This window comes from Aulostomus chinensis, chromosome 9 (genome assembly GCF_037954235.1).
Source record: "Aulostomus chinensis isolate RoL2024-O1b breed Wild chromosome 9, RoL_Achi_v1.0, whole genome shotgun sequence".
Classification (NCBI taxonomy): domain Eukaryota; kingdom Metazoa; phylum Chordata; class Actinopteri; order Syngnathiformes; family Aulostomidae; genus Aulostomus; species Aulostomus chinensis.
In genome coordinates, this window is record NC_141328.1 from 9,462,219 (window position 1) to 9,482,754 (window position 20,536).

Genomic DNA, 20,536 nt, shown 5'->3' on the forward strand with positions numbered 1-20,536 from the left:
AAAAGCGTTTCCGTTGGCTCATGCTTGATCTAAGACTACAGAGAGACCATATGATGCCTTTGAATACAGAATGAAATTTTCAGGGTCCCAGATGTCAAACCGACACATGAACTCATGGACAAATGGAATGAGTGAAAGATCAATGAATGAAATCCACATCTGTAAGTCTGTATGAAGCCCATCTGTAGATTTCAGACTATGCAAGCTAGATCCCTCACTGAATGTTACACCATTTAAGAGAAATTGTGGGTTTGAGGAAAAAGAAAACCTGGACAGAGAGACAGAGAGAGGTTGCAGGATATGTACAGTTTCCTTGTGTCTTACAAAACTACCACCTTGCCATAGAGAAAAACCAAATGAAAAACGCTTGGATATGATGATTGAATGAAAGACAGAGACAGGCGACAAGGGGAGGGATCAGGAGGATTTAGTAGTCATGCTTTTTTTGAAGACGCATTGGTCATACAACATGACCAAAACAGGATAACTCTGGCTTCCAAAAAAGGGGCAGGATCAGAGGCAGGCAACCCATGCATGCACACTAACTGAGGCAAGCAGGTCATAAGGCATCCCAGGAAGAAAAAATAAATGATCCAAACAAATGGACTGAGTCTATGAAGCAAAGAAGGTGTAAGACCAAAAAATAAATGGTGTGTTTTCACAGTGCACATCATCACAGAAAGAGTAGCTTGGATACCAGCTGCTTCCAACTTACTTCCATATTGCTGTCTAGTGATCCTGCACTGCTGCGACGCCCCCGCTTGCCTGCCCGAGACATGCAATACCACAGATTAGAGATCGACAGCACTCCTGGAGCAACTACAGACGTCTAAGGCTGCCCACCGGTCCCATAGGGGGCAGTGCAGTGGATTGTGACTGTGAATATGGCCCAAATATGGGCAGGAGGTGATAAGGCGTTCAGGTCTGAGAATGTGGTGGGTGACAGATGGTGCTTTGGCTACCTATGAAGTGAAGTAACATCTTCACTCAAGTTGGAAATAAATGAAACGCACTTTTAACTACAGGCAGGAAAAAAACGGATAAATTTCCATACAACTCAATAAAGCTGCGCAAGCAAAACCCGGAATTAAGTTAGCATACTTGAACGTCTTGTTCCTTTGTGCTAAAGTGCTTGAAAGTTTTAGATAATGGGACTTTTTGTTCTACGACATTAAACATATTTGGAAGCTTTTTGTGTGTCTTAGCGATGCCGTTGACTAGCAAGTGGAGTAAAAACAGTTTTCGTGACATTGAGTTTGTGTCCATAGTGAAATTCATTTACACTGCTAACACCATATTGTTAGCTTGGTGGCATTTCTGCTTCAAAAATCATAAATGTGTTTATATTTGTGAAGATTATCTGGCAGAGCAAAAGTCTCAGTTGTTTGCCACAAAGCTTAATTTCTGCAATAACCCAAGGTCCAATGTAGAAATCGCATTGACTTTTCGCCAAGGGAACCCATGGCAATTCTACTCTCCAGGCTGGCCTACAAAAAAATCCTTCAACCCTGTGGCAAGCGAATATTTATGGAAACGATGAGAATCAAGTTACGCCAAAAGATTGCAGATTACTTACAGGTGCTCACAGCGTCGATACCCAAATCATTTTTGTCTTTAATTTTAGGTCTAGGTCAAATGTAGCAACTTGTTCTAAATGTTGCCACAAGATGCAGATTTTCATAGGGTGTCAAAGTTGGCCAAAAAGCTAGTCTCAGTGACAGTCACAAAGGAGGAGACACATCAAAAGCAATACAGTGGCTGTTACACATGGGATGTAAAGGCTGTTGTTAGGCACACTCAGCCAATGACACATGACCAATAATCACACATAAACAGGAAAATACCTTATGTGTATGGAAATAACACATGAAATGGAGTATGGCAGGAAAAGAGAAAAAAATAATAATAAAAGAAAATACACTTCACAAAAATGACCCGCACTAACAAGCCCCATCCTGCATCAAAAAACGCGGGAGACAGGTGGGCGGGCGACTTCTACAGGCTTCTTCACTGGCTGACCTATTATTTTCCATTGAGATCATTAAAAGAGAGTCTATCATGTTACCAACAGTGAAACAGACCCTTGACTGGATTTCATTTTGTTATCAAGTTGATCACTCGATAACTTCATGTAGCTCTTATCTGTAATGAATGAAATGTCTTCAATCTTGCTTCAAAGACACAGCGGCTGTGTTAAACACTGATATTTATGGATGTGAGATGACTTTTAACATCAAGACTGAACCTAAATCTTGTTCTTGTCGCTGCTTAAGACTGGTACCCATCAGCTCTTCTTTTCCTGGTTCACCAATATACATGAGAGGAAATGGCACATGAACAGAACTTATTGTGAAATGTCATTTGATAAAACAAAGTTAGGAAAGCAAAAGTGCCACGTAAAGAAACAAAAACAAACATGAATGTTCATAAACTCATGACCGGGGGTGAGAACTTCCCATCAATTTCATTCATCACGTCGAGGACAGATCTAGTAGTCAGAACTGCATTTCTCAACACCTAACCTCTTCCCAAGTATTCGGTCTTTGAACTGTAAAACCGTCTTGCTAAAACAAAGTATTCTATGCAAAAGAGATAAACTTTCTGGACCAAACTATCCAATGAGTGAGACAGGCGGGGGGAGAAAGACGAGAGAGGGAGAGAGAGAGAGAGAGAGAGAGAGAGAGAGAGAGAGAGAGAGAGAGAGAGAGATAGTGGATTTAAAGGAGGTTGAGCTCTAAAGTCAATGTATGGTGCAGTGAACCAACATTTTGCTATCTTCATCCCCTTGATGTCATCACACAGAAGTAGATGACAGAAGGAGAGTACTTTTCCATGAAAGAGCCATCTGGAAAAGACAAAGCCGTTTCGGTTGTACCTGCTTCAGAGAGGTCTCGCAGGGAGCTGCTGAGGGCACTCCGCTTCAGACCCTCTCCCATGGCGTAGGTATCATCCAGACTAGCGCGGTTCATGCTTCCATTTCCTGCTTCCTTCTTCAGACCGGAGCTCTGCGACATGCTGGGCCTCACCACCCCCTTCTGCTTCTCCAGCTCAGCTGTGGAAAAGATCCAAGGAAAGACTGAGGTAAGTGGCGGTGGTTTCAGCGGAATGACTTCTCTGTATTATTCATCAACATTTAACTGCCTGAATCTACATTCTATTCTTGTATGTCACAGTGGAAATCTAATCAAATATCCAGAAAAAAAACTTACTGGACATTCTCCCTCTCAAACTGTAATGAGCACCATGCCCTGTTTCTGCTTTACACAGCCTCAGCTAGACAGAAGGAGGGGGGATGGGAGAGAAAAAAGGCAGCTCACACTCTATTCTGTATTTCTCCATTTCTTGAACCTCAGCAATGGACTCTCGAAGGTCATCTGTGAACTTCTTGCGGTCCTGTGGGTTTGGCGCATTAAAGTTGATGAGGACTTTGATGTCTGCACCTGGTATCGCTGATGTAAGTCTGATTCCATTAGGGTAATCTAGACCAAAGGCAAAAAAAAAAAGGTGGGGGGGGGGGGTAGAGACATTAACATACAGGCCACTGATCAAAACCAAGTTAAAACACACTGGGCAAAACTGTCTGAAGTTTTGGGAGTATAAACAATGTCACACACCATTGGTTTGGCATCCTATTTCTGCTGGAGCCGTTATTGAGCTAAATCAAATCCAATGACGGCTGGTGTAAACAACTAACAGTGATATATGTTGACTGAATATCAGGAAATGTTCTGTGCCGCTTACACTGATTTTCAAACAGCATGACTTGCATCCCATACAGAGAGAAGGACTGTCTGAAACTGTATGTCACAGAGTTCTTCTTTTTCTGGAAAATCTTAGTTACCTGAAAACACACAAAGAGAATCATGGGTAGGTAAAAAAAACCAAAAAAAACTTTTTTGTAAGGAAACAGAGAGGAGAGGACATTTACCACTAAGAGGTCATTGAACAGAAAGATCTCCCGCTGATGCAGGCCCAGCTTCTGGAGCTTGTTTGGATCTGGCACTTCAAACAGACGGCAATAACACACCAACCGGCGATGGGGCAATGACAACACCTACACATTAGACAAGTAAAAAAAAAAAGTGTAAAGACACCAGAATTTCAGTAGCGTAATAAGAGACAGAAGTCACACTCAGTGAAATGTAAAGTACTGAGTTAGTCATCCTATTTAATCTAGATGGACAAAAATGCAGTAGCATAATATAACATCAATTTGCCAAATAGTGACCCCGCATTAATGTATGGGAAATTAGGTTATAAGCCATTTACAACTGTTAAGTAATGGTTTATGAAGTGTTTGCAATGCAATTATAGGAATATGTAATGTTTAATTTGTCCAAAATACTATATAGTTTTCTCCCAACCCAGGAAGACTAGTTGCTTCTGAGGGGATTCAATAAATGTAATAACTATTTTAAAAATCAATTAAAAACTACGATTGATAAAACTAGGTGACAAATAAATAAATGTTATAAATAGACTAAAAAGCAAAAAAAAAGTTTAATTTGTTGGCCATTTGAACACATATTGGGTTCACTTGTGCAACTGGTACTGAACTGTTCATCTGTTAACTTTGAGGTGGAGCATCATCATTTGCAAGATAAGTGACTACAAACAAGACACACTTTTAACCTCGGAGTCTTCATACAACAGGAGACTGCAGTATTCTGTAAGTGAGGCATCTGCGTGGCATGCAGCCAGCAGTGATGTACACCCTGCTGAGCACAAAATCTGCAAACACTGCAGCTCTGTGTCACCAAAGTATTTATGTCTGTTGATTCTGTCTTACGGGAACAGCTCTGACTGCCCATCTCTCTGTGATAGATGTGATGCTTCTGGGGTGGCAGAAATTTCTTGCCTCTTTAGGTAATCAGACTCTAAAACTAGCAGAATAATGCGTATTACCTGCAATGATTTATCGATATTTAGACTACTTACACATCCCAGGCCGTGATGGAGTGATCCAATCTACAAAGAGAGAACGAATAAGACAAGGATTTGTTACACCATCATCTCCAATAACAGGGAATGAGCTCATGTATAACATAACACTAAAAACTTTCTTCTATAGCCTCCTAAAGTCACCGTGACAATTAGGCCTGTGTGATACCACCAAAATCTCATGTTCCAATTCAATATCCAGATAATAATAGATGTCACAATATGGCAAATTCCCTCTAAACTCACTGAGCTAATAGTTTATTGAGAGTAACCATGTAGAACACGTCTTTATGCTAATTTCCTGCCTGCATCTGCTTTCCAGCTGATTACAATTACTGAAAGAGGCTCCGTATTCTTTGAGAATTTGTTGTTTTTTTTAACCATCACACAAGATATATCATCATCATCACACAGCTGTAATGAAGATGCATCCTGCTTCTATCAGTCTATGGCCTTTTATTCAGCTTGAGGGACTCTGTGAAGATGTCCCTAGGATCCTACTTTGAACAGCAACATAAGATCACATTATTATTATTAATAATATAATATTAGGGACTCCAGTGTGGTTTTGTACATTAGTGTCCTACTGGGATTTTATTTTGCCGCTAAATGGCAATGAGGGATCGGTTACAGTACATTCAATTATTACTGGTTGAGCAGGAGAGATTCCTCCCTCTGGAAAATAAGAGAAACAAAGTGCTCATGCAAGACAAGCTTCTCCCTGAGGCTGCATTACTTAATCACACTTTTAATCTTCACTCATGAAAGAGACATCAATGCCCACAGAGATGAAGACAGCACAGCAGTTAGAGAAAAACTCTGGTTCTGTATATGTTTATGTATTTAAATGAACTGGCTAATGCATCAGACGATTAATGCAAACTAACCTGGTCAGTTAAACCTCAGGGGAACCGCAGTATTAAACCATTTCAAGGACTTTTCCCTCTGAAGCTAGGTAGGGATTATAATGAGCTTAGATGGCAGCATGTGCCCATTTTTCATGAGCCTGCAGCACTGGGCGACGTCTCTCAAGGGCTTCAGGTGCATTAAAATCACCAGCGTGAAGGTCTAAACCCAGTCCTGAGTCACTGCTGGCTGAACAATACCCTGAAGTATAAAGAACTTCTGTGTCTTAAAACTCAAGTTTGGGGTCAAAAAAATCAAGATAGAGTTGTCATTGTTATTGATGGGAAGTGATACTGGGCAGGTTTGAATGTGTGAGTGCCACTGAGTGGTCATACTTCACTCCATTTAGGCAAACATGGCTAACAGACTGAGTTCATGTTGGAAGTAATAAAATGAATCAAAAGTAATATTACTCACTGGTTTCTTTCCCACTATGAGCTTCTCGACCTTCTGCACCTGTGAGACATGGTCCTCATTGGTCTTGAGCTCGCGTTTACGGATCCTCTCATAGATGCCGACCAGAGTTTCCCGTGGTATGTCCTCGCCATCGTCCACACCTGACACACACACACGGACCAGCTCGGTTACTGATCTATGCAAGATATATGGTAAATGCTTCATTATAATGAGGATTGATTTTATTTGAGATAAGATGAGGGAAGGAGAAAATAAAGAAGACAGGGACTGTAAGTGAAAATAGTGCTTTTTGGTAGCCATGTTTTAAATCTTGTTTAATATTAGTCCAGTGTCAAATGTCCTTGTTGTTATGCACAAACTTTTAGTCATCCTTATCCTGTTTTTCATTTCGTAACTTTTAATTGGGTAAAGTCAAATTTAGTCAAGTTCAAGTCAATTTGTTCTCTTCAGAGTTTGCTTTTTTTTGGGGGGGGGGGGGCAGGGTGATTATTTTGTTTCAATTTTGATTAAAATGTATACATCCTCAAAGTTGAGACTTTTAATTATTACTCATTTCGGTCTTGTTATAGTCAATGGCATCACACAAAGAGGTCTTGACTCAACAGATTTTTACTTCCTTTCTCGGATGAAAGCTACACTAAATGATTAATACAGCTTAAAACACACAAATATACTGACCAATATATTTTCAGATGTAATTTGCATGGAACACATTTTAGAACTTAGTGAAAATGTATAGGAAAGATTTTGTTACCTCTTAAATTCTTGACGAAATCCTCCAGCTTCATCTTCCTCTCAGGTTTGACGTTGGGGCTGTACATGTCAGTGTTGAGGAGGATGATGGCAAAGGCCAGGATGAAGATGGTGTCAGGGTTCCTAAACTGTCGCACCACAGTGGGGTTGCAGATGCAGTAGCGCTGGCTAAAGACACGGAACAGGATTGCAATGTTTACCGTCACAGCTTACAAACAAATTCAAATTACAGATCAAATCAATAACTTGTTAATCATTGAGGAAATGTATTCAATATCACTCGATGCAGGCAGAAGTGCCACTAGCAGTGATTCCTTGTCTGTATCGATAAACATCTACAGTAGATAACACAGCTGGGAGGAACACAGGCAGTGATGGTTTTACAAAAATGAATGCTAACATAAAATGTTTCCGCCATAACACGCTATCATAGGACATAAATGTTTACAGCATCTGTGAAGTTCAATAATTCATTTTCTTCATAAGTGCCAGACAAATTAAATAGCACACATGTGTAAGTATGAGATAAGTATCTTCGCATCCTCGCCTGTTCTTCCTTCCTCTGTTGTCTCGGCGGAATCGCATGCCTGTCTTCAATTTGTAAAACTGGTTTGTGTGGTGTGTGTTTGTACCTGAAGGCTTCGATGAGTCGCTCCACCTTCTGGGCTTCACCCTGTACACGGATGTGGTTCTGAAATTTTCTAAGGGCCTCATCCAGTTCCATGCCTTGGAAGTCCATCTCATCCACCACACAGCTGGTGCACACATGGAGAAGGAATCAAAAATACAATTTGAAAGGGAACCAATGCATTTACAACACTTTATGAAGTTTAAAAGTTAATTTAAATTTGTTTGCAAAGGAGGATCTTACAGTTTCTTTGATCATGTTTTTGCAAACAAACCTCCCAGGATCTCAATGAGCTGAAGATGTTTTAGTCACATGTTTCTGATTCCCTGGTTCCTTTACTGATCAAATTCCCTTACAGAAATGGCCCTAGCACATACCATGAGTACTATAAAACCATACTGATGGTGATATTTTATCCAAAACATATATTTTTCACTTTAAGTTCTAACAGAGAGATGTCTTGAGCTCACAAACACATTTTTCCCTCTTGCAGTACTTCTTTGCAACTCCAGACAACAGACAGACAACAGACAGACAGCCATGTGTACTTAGTTTGAAGCTTAGAGCGACCTTCTCAACCAGCTAAAAAAATAGTAAAACTGCCTAAAAAAAATGGGTTGACTAACTGTCAAGCGCATCGTCTGGTATGATCAATGTCTTCTTTATCCAGTGACTAATACATTTCATTTTTGCACTTGTTCACCGTAGCACCGCATCATAAACGTCTTTGTGAGCCTGGCACCTTTTGAGTGCTTCAGAAGTTTAATCATATTTTTTGGGTGAAGCATTCCTCTCAGTTTGGGGCAGAAACAGCTCATACTTACTCCAAGACATCTCTGTTGAACTGTTTCTGTCGGTTTCCCAGGAACTCTCCAATCATCTGCCTGCTCAGCCCCTTCCGCTGTAGCAGGAAGTGAGCTACACCAACTGGTGTGTCAGGGATGAACCCCCTCTCTGTCAAGTACTGGATGCCCTTCTCTGGCTTCCTAGAAAAAAAAAAGAATCACACAGAAAAAGATGTATATGTATCATATATCTGTTGGTTAGATGCATGCAAACTTAAAAACTGAGGGAATAATTTAGTGGGTTAGGATAAAGCTGTGATGATTTCATAGTAATCCATTAATAGTTGGTTGAATTTGTGCATACATTTCAAAAGTGGCATTTGTATATAGTTGTGTCTCCTGCAATCCGTATTACATGTTTTTTCTGACAAGTGTAGCAAATGGTGGTCAAATTACAGATATACAGTATTTATTTAGGTTCTTAATGTCTTCTGCCATGCAAATGGCTTTCTAAACATAGTTGAATTTGATATGAATACAGCTGATTACTATCCATTTTCTAACCTTGAATGATTGTTAATGATTTTTCAAGCTGCTTCTCCAAAATCTTGTTCACTCATTTGAACAAAAATCACAGTGAACCTCGGTCAAGCACCTGCTCCATCACAGCTGAGTACCTACTTGTTGAAAAGATTCAGTCCGATGCGGTAGTGTCTCTTTCGAATAACATCATTACTGAAGATGGGCGAATCCCAGCTGTTTCGGGTCTCTTTATGGTAAGTCTGCTTGCTCAGTGTCTGCTCTCGAAGGCTGTCCCTCGATGAAGACTCGGAGCTGCAGTTGATGGTGTCGTTTGAGTTCGATGTGCTGTTAATGCTGTCATTGTCCCCATCAGAGAAGTCCGATTCTGACTTACTCTGACGGTTAGCGGAGCCATTGATGGCTAGGTGGCTTTCTAGCTGGCGGTGGCGGTGACGCAGAGGTGCATCCTCATCCCTGGAAGAAGCGCGTGGTGGGGGTCCATGGGAAATATGTTTGGGGCTTGCCTGGGATGATGTTACAATGTGGCCATGTGGCTCATACACAGGCGGCCGCTTGACTGAGCCACGGTCAGAGCGATCACTGAGCTCTGCAGAGCTATCGCTAGGAGGTTCAATGGTCAACAAAGGAAGATGGTCCATTCTAAGTCGCTGCTCTTGGCACTCTAGAGAAGGAGTGCTTCGGCAGCTTGTGTCTGTGTCACGACCCTCATCTTTAGGGTCGATAGGCCAGTACTCCTGGGAAGAGTTGACTGAACGCAACCGCAAGTCCGATTCTGTGCTTGGGGGCTGATCCCCTGACCTTGACAGAGGGATAGGAGGAGACATATCTTCCTCATCAATGAAAAGTGTAACATCACTGTAGGATGCCATGGTTTCATCATGAATGCGTCCAGCTGCCCTGCGGTGGGACTTCACCTGATAGGGCACATCCCTCTCCACCTCAGGGCAGCCCATGGCTTCTGGGTCCGGTCCCTCATCCCCCTGAAGGCTGCGGCAGTTCAGTGCGTCATCTATTGACTCAGCCAGAGATTTTACTTGCCTTGAAAAGGCGTCCTCTAGCTCCGTGATGGCATCTGTCAGGTCACCCTGTGGGGCTGGATGCGATGCCATATTGGCCTGCTGATGGACCTCTATATCTCCACATTCAGACTGCATCATGGACAGTGGTGTGCCATCCTCCGTCATTGACACCTGTCTCCCTTCAAAATAGGAGCTGTGCACTTTCTCAGCACCCTCAAACGAGAGCTGCATCCTCATGTTGGAAAGGACAATGCGTCGTGACATACGATTCTCAGACATAGAGCTCCTTAGACGTTCAAAGTTCTTGTTCATCTGATACTGGCGGAAGGCTGTCTGGATGGTGCGGGCCGCATGCCGAGTTATGAATCGTCCACCATATTTACGCTCCAGCATTTCCACCTGAAGAAGGACAGAAAATTAAATGAGAGATTGGCCAACCCTGGAATATTTACTTGTCTTTGATGTAGATTGCCTATAAAACCAGAAATAACTTGTTTGTTTGTGAGAATCTAATGATGATTTCTCTGCATAATATACTTTCACCCACTTGGTCTTACTTAAGTATACACGGTGCTCTTGACCAACCGGCCAACTCGAAAACAAAACAATTTACAAAGACTATTTTGGAATACCTGTTTGTCCTGGAGGTCAGCCGAGAGCTCATAGCTCTCAGAAAGTGAGCGAGAGCGCTTGATGGCCTCCTCTTCCGCCTGCTTACGAAGGATGGACTGCGAGTGCTGAAGCTTTGGCCGACGGGGCCTCTGAGGCCCAGGTTGAACCCCGTGACTATAGAGAGGGCTGTCAAAACGGTCAGGGCTGATGGCTGAACCGTGAGTCACCGGGCCCTGGCCATAGCTAGCTCCACCATCCAGGGAAGGGCCACTCTCATTTGGCCGTCCATCCCCCTCCACACTGCAAAAAGAGAGAAAATGGAGGATTAGAGATATCTTCTGGGTAAGAAAGTGAAATGATGAGAATTTTTTCACAAGGAAAATCAGGTTAATCTTCCAGATATTTCTTATAAGATATCAGAGTGGAAATTTGATTAAGTTAAGAGACTTAAGAGCTCTCATAAAGAAAGGCAGTCTAGTGTCTGTACACACATGGTATTATACAGATGAACTGCAAAAAATTAAGATGACTAGTCATTTTTGAGATGAGATGATTTTACAACTTGACATGATAATACATGAATAATAAAACATATGTCACTCAGCTGCTGCTAAAATGATGCATAGCTTTGTAATAATTAGAAATATATAACAACTGCAACAGATTTTTTGCTTTGCTATTATCAGATAAGATAGGTAAACAAGCTCCAAACAACACAATCAGCCACTGACTTTGTTAAAACAAATACTGTAAAAAAAAAAACAAGGGCTTACTCACTCACTCTTACATTCTGCTGTATTACAGGATGACTGTTTATTGCGAAACGAGCGTCTATTTTCTATAAATTGCCAACTCTTCCTCCATATCTTGTCCACCATTCTCTCAGTCAAGTGAAGTCCAGAGTACAGAGTTTCCTCCAGGAAACTAAAGTTTATGCCAACTTAAGGGCCAATCAGTGAACAGTTGGAGTTGCATCATGTTTGCAGTAGCAACGTCACACTGTTCCAGTGGGTGTTCCAAAGTCCAGTTTAGAGTAGAATGACCGAGCAAATAAAGCTTTAGCAGTCCCCCTAGAAATAGCTGAGATGTGGCGTTTACTGCATTCAGCTAACAGTAAACGAACTAACATTTCTTCTTCTCTATGGTACAGTGCAGACACTGTTCGCTGGCAACCTAACGTGTTTGAACTGACTGGACACACCCATACAGTGTATACAATCCACTTCCTTCATTAGTCAGCTTGAAATCGACATGGAGCAACAACAGCCTGAAAACAGCAACTGATGCTGAGAGGAAAAGTGGAACTGACATGATGAAACAGTTCAAACAGCTCATGTGTTTGACTACTTATGGACTTTATATTTTGCAACCCCACAAAGAACAGCACACTAACGGAATAATTATTCACAGGAGCCTGTGCCAGCAGTTACTAACAATGCATAATCTTTTTTTTAAATGAATGCGCAATTCTAAATTTAAAAAGACTGATACAATCAGGAAATGCACGATGGAAATATTTTGACAAACAGAAGTTGTTATGAAAGAGGACATTGACAGCAAAAAGGATGTCTAACAATTGGGAGACGCTCTTTGCACATTAATGTAACTGAAAGGTCAACAGTTGACCACACCCAACTCCTGTTCCAAAAAAAAGAGTAAAGAACAAAACAAATGTGAGTGAATGACCCAAAAACTTGCATCTGTTCAACTGGGAGTATTTGGAGGTCATTCACAGGGGACGGAGATGGTTGCCACCTGGCTGTGAATGGTTCAACAGAGAGTCTATAAGAGAGAACTTAATTTTCTCTAATCTGAAGAAAGATCATTTGACACTGCTGATGGGAATCCAGGTGATTTTTTATAGAGGAAAATGCCATTAGGTCTGATTGCTTGATATGCAAATTTGAAGAAATTTCAGGAAAACGGCTATTTTTAACAAGTGAATCTAATGGAAAATATATAATAAAATATATAAAACAACTTGTCCCTTCCAAGCATCAATTTCAATACGAACACTCTTCTCAAAGAGGAAAAGCACAATAGTGGAAAGTAATATAAAATAATGTCATATAATTCCTTAAGTTATTAGAAGTAACTTTGTGAAAATCACAGACATACTTGATCATCTCTTTCCCAAAATAAAAAATATAAAGTCTAATTGTAAATGAAAATTTAAATATTAATGCAATCAAGTAGCATAAATGATTACTTTCACCAAATGAGAGTTCAATAACATCAGGTGGCTTCCTTGCTATCTCAATCAGTGTGGAGCTAACCCGTTCATGGACATTCAAAGCCTCTGGGACACAGGAGAATTACAAGATGAGCCACTGTTTCAGCAGCAGGTACATAACGGCAGGTCCAAGGAAAAAAAAAAACCGACACTAAACCAAACACAACACGGAGAAAAACAACATCCGATGTATAAACGCCATTGGCACAAATCTCTCCAACCATCTGTCAATGTGAAGTGTGACGCCGTCATCCCTGGAGTTGACAGTCACACCTTGCATGCTGTCACAGTGCCAGTGAACAGACGGTAATTTCTGGTTTTATTTCTTCATTAGAAACTAATTACTAACCTAGATATAGTCATGATGAAAGGAGACTTCTAGCTTCATATTGAAAGCGAAATGCAAAAATTACTTCAAGAGAGGACCAGGCATTAAAAATGTTGGAAAGAGGTAGTGAGAGACTAGAAATGTGAAGTTTTGTTTTTTTACATTCTTGAACAAACACAGTAAACCAGCATTTTCTACAGTTACTAAAGTGCTCCGTTTGGGTTTTCCTACTCTGTCAACTCTAAAAGATTTTGTACAAAATAAAAAAAAAACGACTGTTTTTGCATTTACCCAAGGGGAACTTGGTGCAGCATCTTTCCTTCCATTTTATTTTTCAGTTCTAAACCAAGTACCTGGACTGTGTATGTGGTAAGAGAAAGAGAAGAGGAATTAAGTGCTCTGAGGTCATTGGATTGTGAAGTCAGTTACTCATGATGGAGAGAAAAAGGGAAAAATAAATGGCAGAGAAAAGACATGATGTTTTAGAGTGTAATGGATATTGGAGGGGAAAAAACAAGTGTGTTGACTTGTAGCAAAGCAGGAGGCTACAGGGAGGTATTCCAGAGAAGAGGCAGAAGTGACTCCACATGGTTCAGATGGAACACTTCAAGTATCATTTACATCAACATGTTGTATCCATATAATCTGAAAAACCAATACAGAGGTGAAGGAAGCATTGATAATAATCCCAGTACCACACATGACTGGGCAAACCTAAAATTATGACCTCACTATATCAGCAACAATGACCCAATGGTGTGTGCCCTTCCGTCTGGCTCTTTATCCACCAGGAGCTCCGGTTAGTTCTGATGCAGACATGGATAAGCTGCTCAACTCAGCTGGCAGTGATTTTCAGCCATGGGATTGAGGGATTTGGGGGGAGGCTTGTGGAGTGTGTATGCATATGTGATATGTGTGTATGTGTGTCTGCGGGGGGGGGGGGGGGGGGTGGGGGGATCTGACCGTCTCCTTTTCCTCCCTCCTTCCCTCTCAACAGATCCTGAACAAACAGGCCTCGGCCCCTGCCCAGGCCTCAACCCATTCCATCCGTCGGACCTGAGGGAGAAACATTCCTCCATCCCGGAAAAGAGGAGTCACATCTACAGGAGTTCTGGGAATAGAAGAGGGCTAATGAAGTGCAGGCTGGAGCTGCAGAGGAAGTGACAGCTGCAGCGTGGAACTAAGAGAACGCTTAAATGAAGTTGCAAAGATGACAGAGAAGTCTGCAACGTGCGTCTGTGTTTTCCCAATCAACTTCGAATTGTCTGTTAAGTTTTTGTTCCAACCAGCCTAATTGATTTCCACACTTGACCGTTAACTCTTGACTGCTAACTATCCATACACACTTCTATTAATCACTGGATTTTGGGAAACACATACCGACATGAAATCCAGTCATCTTTTACTCTAAGGGTCAAGTTTAAGGATCAAGAATATCTTAGCTGACAAAATATGACGTGAGACATTCATATGGTGTGTTATTCTGTGTTATGCACAATTATTCATGCATAATCCTGAAGGGAAAGTGCAGTGAGGAAACAGTTTTCCAGATATGCAATCGTTGTTATCAGGCTGTGGATAAGTTCTCCTAAGGTTAAAATAAGTTAATAAAAAACAATGGCTGCAAATGTTTTGACACGGCATTGGTAGCTCATGATTATATGGTTTAGGGACGATAAAAGAACAAAATACAGGAGCACCTGTGTAAAACGGAATGTGGCCAAAAAAAAAAAAATTCTACCTGTTATTCTGATTTCAAGCCAAAATTGTACCTGAAAAGACACTTTGATCAACGCCTCAACCTGAACACAAGAATTATTAAATTCAATACAGCACACTTGCTAAAGAAGTGCAGCCTTTGACATGCTATATTCAAGGCAGCCCACCATAGAGAGGGTCACAGTAATCTACAATTTAAAATAACTGTACAGTATGCGATTGAGCAGTCACACCAAGATCATATGTAAAGCATACTTCCTGCCTTTACATGGCCACTCACAATATTGCTCCTGCAGTATGTGACATGAAAATCACCCTTTTCATTAAATCAGACAGCACTTCAAAATCAAAATTCACAGCAACTCCAAGAACTCATGCATGGACAACATAGATGTGAGGAAATGGATTATTCGGGTTAAAGTGTAAAAGACCACGCACTGACATATTAATTAGATATTTCAATGCTACACCTGACAAAAAAACATTTTCCCACCAGCAGCCAGACTAATGCAGGATTTTCCAACAGCTATAAAAAGAAAGTGAGGAGCAGGTTGGGGGATTTATTGTTTGACACAGCTGCAAACTGGAAAATGGCACTGGCCGGCGCACTGACTTCATCCCTGTGAGAGTTTGTTCTAGACGCTGTAAAGTTGAGTGGAGCCTCGTAAGTTGCACGTGTGATAACTACTGTGACTTCAATTGGATTGCTGCAGGCCTTGGTGGCTACAAATCACAAACTGTCATCTGGTGTATAATCCAACCTGAAAGAGTCTTGAATGTATTGGAATGTGTCCGCATGTACATTTTGGCTGCTGAATGGTTTCCACCTGCATAAACAAACTCTGACCTCTCCCTGATTATTACATTTTAAATAGCAATGTGATGTGTGAGCTCAAATGAAAGAAAGTGTTTGAGTTTGCTTTGAGAACGACGAACTAATCCAAAAAAATGTTTGCTTCGTGGACTCAAAGTTAGTTTGAAGAGGTGCTCTTTGGATGAGATAGGTGGAAACAACAAAAACACCCAAGAAAAGTTGAAGAGACGCTCTTTTTACACGATTAAAATGTATTTGTTACAGTGGCATCTTTATTCAGTATAACATTTCTATTTGTTTTTCCTTGGGTTAAACTATGAAATAGGTATTTGCATTTTGGTGAGAGTTTTATCTGCAAATCTCTGCAAATTTAATTCTACTTAGCCAACTTTATCAGCATTTTTTTCAATTATGATGTAGGAGTATTAAGCACATATGTGATTTTTCCTGCGAATAGCTCGTCTTTTCAATTGTTCGTAACAAGGTTATGAGCCCCTATACTACACCAGGCACTGAACATACTGTTTTTCGAAGAGATTTGACAAATGTTCAAACTTTCGGTAAAATGCTGTATAGTCTTACTACTTAGTCCAATCACAGTGGAGGAGGGGCAGGACGAATACCACAAACATTGTCCTACATGTATACAAATACTTAACAACAACAACAACAACAACAACAAGGGTCATGAATTGAGTCTACAAAATTTTATGAACCCAAAGTCTTAACAGTTAACCAAGAGCAAAGGCTGAAGGAGTATTCTACCTTTTCCTGAGATTTTTACTTCCATAGATATTCTGTATCATAGCAACCAAAGCATCTCAGCTGAAAAAATACTGCACCTCCTACGCACTCGAAGCAAAGTGGAAGAGCAAGGAGCATTTTTTGCTAGAAAACAAACGTTTTGGTAGACACATCATTAGTGTTACTTTTTTGTTTACATAGCTAACAAGACTGTATTCTGATGCAACTTGTAGCGAATAAAAATATTTACATATCTCCATTTTTAGCATTAAAATAACACAATACAGTTTTAAATCTATATTGCCACCTGCAGGTCACATTCAATTTTGAAGGAGCCTGTCAAGGAGGAGGATCATCAAAAGGAAATTTTCCGTACAGCTTTGCGTATTCATTTGTGCTTATTTGTTGATTCAGAAGTTGTGTGAGTTCAAGGTGACTTTAGGGAAAAGTGCAGCACAGATATACAACAAAACCACACACTAATGATGAGCGATTTAATGTTTTGTTAATGCTGTACACACTTACTTAAACCAATCAGAAATCAATACAATTCCCTTCTTAAATGAAGGGCCCCATTCTGTCTGATCCAAGGCATTGCTCCTCCTCTCCCTTTTCAAGACTCAGATGACAACAACAACAACAAAAGAATTGCTGTCATTATCTTTGGGTGATGAATAATTAAACTATCCTCCACATTACACTCAGCACCTGCCCTTGAAGATTTAGATATTAAAAGGCACAGTCAACGCCAGTAAGCGGGAGGGCCATGACACACCACAGGAATGCCCTTCAACTAACGTGGGGGGGAGGGGGGGGCAACGACAATCCGACACACAGATGGAGTCTGTGCTGTAAGACTAAACACAGTGTAATAGCACACAAAGCATAAAGTGGCTCTGAGAAGGAGACATGGTCTGTTTTTTTAAATGGCAGGCCCCATTTGAAAATTCATGATCTTTGCGACTTAGCTTGAAGCTCCAATGTGGATTAGGGGGAAACTCAAAAGAAGACCATTACTTCAAATATTCTGTCACGCACACACTAACAAAGACACACACATAGAGTGTCTTGACTATTTATTCAACAGAGATACTGTAGCCTGGTGTAACCTCATCCAGTGACAAAGCATGCATGCAACCCCTTAACCACCTCCAAACACACACACACACACACACACACACACACACACACACACACACACACACACACACAATTGAAACTCTCCGATTACTCTTACCAGCCATTGAGCTCCAGTTCCAGCAGTGACTGGGTCTTCTCTGAGTTACACTGCAAACACCACATGCTGGCAAGCACTCACAAAACGATGTACTCCAAACATCAGCAGCCCCCCTCTACAACTGCCTAAAAGCTTTCTCTAAAACTGCCATAAGCTACAGCTGTTGGTTGTAGCTCCACTCTCTTTGCAGACCGAACCATTTCTTTGGCTTGTGAAGTCATCTCTCAATGGATGGAAGGCAGACATGGCCAGTGCTAAGTGGTAGTCTGTAATCTCTGACAGACAAATGGAGCTCTTTTTCTTTCGGTCTTTCTTCCTCTCTGTTCTCAGTGTGCCGGGTTGGTAGAAGTGTAAGGGGGGGCGGAGGCTTTGGAGACAGGGGAGTGTGGGTTTCTGCCAGGCCCTGAGCAGTATGGAAGAGGGCGGGGTGCAGGGAAAGGGGGTGTGAGAGTGTGCTGGTTCTGTAGCTGGGTAGAAAGAGGGAGAAGAGGATGAAATACTTCATGCACAACACTCATCATGCATGAAAGCAAATGACCCTGAAGATGAGGATGTAGAAGGGGACATTTTTCAGGGATATTACCAAAAACTGTGAACATACAACAAACGACATTTAAAAAAAGGAGAGATGTTGGAAATGAAATTAAGAGCACAACGCTAAAAGCATGTCGAGGAGTTGAGAGAGTGACAGCTTGATTCATTAAAGAGAATGGGAGATTAACAGAGAGGGAAAAGTATGGGGTGACATGAGCTTAAAGGCAATGGTCTAGCGTTTGAATGTCTGGCATATTCTTTAGTACGGTAAGCCTTTTCTGCACGGAAAGTGGACAGAGATGGCAAATATGAGAGAGCCCCTCTATTAATAGAGCCTTTCAGGGCTGAGAAGTGACTGTTAAGATGGGAACTAAGAAAAGAACCAGAGAGGATTCAGTGTCTTTCATCTGTACGAAATAAATAAATAAAAATCACACAGTGGAGCAGCAGTGGTTCACCTCTAGCCTTTTCATTATCTAACTCCTGCTTTCTTTAATTTCATGGATGTTATTATATTGCATTCAATGCCACCCATATTGCACCACTACAAAGCCCACCAGGGGTTCTGTACACACTGACCATTGCAGCAGACCCCTTAACTTGACTGTCTCAAGTCTGGCATTTTAGAGACAGGCAAGAGACTAATCACCCCTCTGAGAGAAGGGGGTTGGGGCCTTTAAGTTAAAGGTATTTTCTAATGACAACAGGCACAGGAAACAGCAGAGAATGGCTCCCACGTGGAGCAAGTTTACGGGGACAGCAGTCATCCACACAAACACACACCAGCCTCTGGTGGGAGAAGTTGATGTTTTCTAATTACAGACCCAAGTCCCTACAATGATCACCTTCTTCAGTTTGTTTTCCTTTCCCAACATTACAGAGTGAGAGCAAAAGGAAATCACAGTACACACATAAATACTTGAAATGAGGGTCTCAAAACAGACTTATAGTATGCAGACTAGCTGAACCAATCTATTTCAGTTTGAGACCTTGGCCCTGCACATTGGTGACTACAGCTGCTAATGCCTTGTGGAGCTGCAGACTCAACTTACACATCTCGCCTATCATGCGATCTCTTACGGAAATCTGTTTATTCCTGAGCGCCAGTAAACAACACCAGAGCTCTAGGGAACAAAACCTATTTATGACTTCCCTGTAATAAAAAACTAGTTCTATTATTTTATTCAGCCTGATCAGCCAAGAGGCACTCTAAGTGAAATTGTACTTTTCAAAGTAAGACTAACATTCCTAAATTATACAGTTGGCGATTGATTTACCCAGGCATAGATTCCTGTCAACTGGCACTACTTGGCATGGGCATTGTGTGTATGTGCTATAGGTCCAAATGGAGTATTTTACCTTGAACAGCTCACAGTCATGGAGGTATCATGTGGGTGGCTTCAAGGATGAAAAAACAAAACAAAAACACATTTCTGGACAAAGAGATCTTTCTTTAACCATCTTTGAAATTAAGTCCACCATTTGATAGAGAGGCTGCTTGTTAACTTTTTTGGTATGTGACAAAAAAGATAAAAACAAAAGAAAATTTGACTACAGCCAGGTTTAAGAGCATACCGACACCTATTGTTCCGAAGGTGGACGTATTCTATCAAAAGATCGATTTTTCCCTGGTTCTTGTATCCTGGGACAACGACGTGAGTCAAATAAAATGGCTTTGCTGTGTATAAAACCACTGACAGACAGAGGCAGGAGTTTGTAATCGTGTGCATGATAGTAAATAGCAACCATAGTGCAGGCTTGTTTTCTGACAGGCCACAGGGAGCGGCTGACTAAAGGTTATTTGTTTGGGAATGAGATACAATGTAATATTGCCCCCTCATTTTGAAGGCAAAGCATGTGATGCTTATAAGCCCTGAGCCTGTCATGATTGTTCCAACATGACGCTCAAGGGCAGGATTAGCCAAAGCACCAAGGAGAGCTCTGCTAAAATGATCCAATTAGATCGATTCAAGGTAAAGCTGAGCTGTAAAAGTTTGATACTGATTTCCGGACACTTAGTAAGCCGTGTAATTCTCTCGGTCTACCTTCCTCCTCCAGTGTTAAGATCCAGGCCAGTCATCCCGAATAGTGAAGACCCACCACTCCATCTCCTGCCTGCATGGTGCTCCGCTCCAGAATGATGTCATTGAGAATTCCAAGCAGAGGCCCACTCTCCACTCATAAAATGCAATTTCTTCAACTCAATACATATGGTCTCTCAGCATTTCAACTCCTACTCTATCAACCCCCCCCCCCAACTTTCTAAGTTCTCCCTTCTTTTTCTCTTCCCCCTTATTTTTGAGGGAGAAAACTTAAATACATT

General features: G+C 41.2%; 1 protein-coding gene across 10 annotated transcripts in view; it reads right to left on the minus strand.

The window, feature by feature from the left end:
* iqsec1a (IQ motif and Sec7 domain ArfGEF 1a) overlaps window positions 1-20,536 on the minus strand; it is a 119,811-nt gene that overhangs the window by 4,158 nt on the left and 95,117 nt on the right. For 7 of the 10 annotated variants that reach the window (XM_086213626.1, XM_086213627.1, XM_086213625.1 and 4 more), the window contains 12 exons: window positions 10,625-10,904; window positions 9,112-10,391; window positions 8,470-8,631; window positions 7,650-7,772; window positions 7,019-7,185; window positions 6,265-6,404; window positions 4,939-4,968; window positions 3,929-4,054; window positions 3,742-3,841; window positions 3,318-3,479; window positions 2,876-3,052; window positions 716-765 (listed from right to left, as the gene is read on the minus strand). In XM_086213626.1, the coding sequence (XP_086069752.1) occupies window positions 716-765; window positions 2,876-3,052; window positions 3,318-3,479; window positions 3,742-3,841; window positions 3,929-4,054; window positions 4,939-4,968; window positions 6,265-6,404; window positions 7,019-7,185; window positions 7,650-7,772; window positions 8,470-8,631; window positions 9,112-10,391; window positions 10,625-10,904 (2,797 nt within the window). Of the gene's footprint in view, window positions 1-715; window positions 766-2,875; window positions 3,053-3,317; window positions 3,480-3,741; window positions 3,842-3,928; window positions 4,055-4,938; window positions 4,969-6,264; window positions 6,405-7,018; window positions 7,186-7,649; window positions 7,773-8,469; window positions 8,632-9,111; window positions 10,392-10,624; window positions 10,905-11,381; window positions 11,537-17,679; window positions 18,004-20,536 lie in introns of those variants that run through there. The other 3 variants (XM_086213632.1, XM_086213629.1, XM_086213633.1) reach the window with 3 other exon arrangements.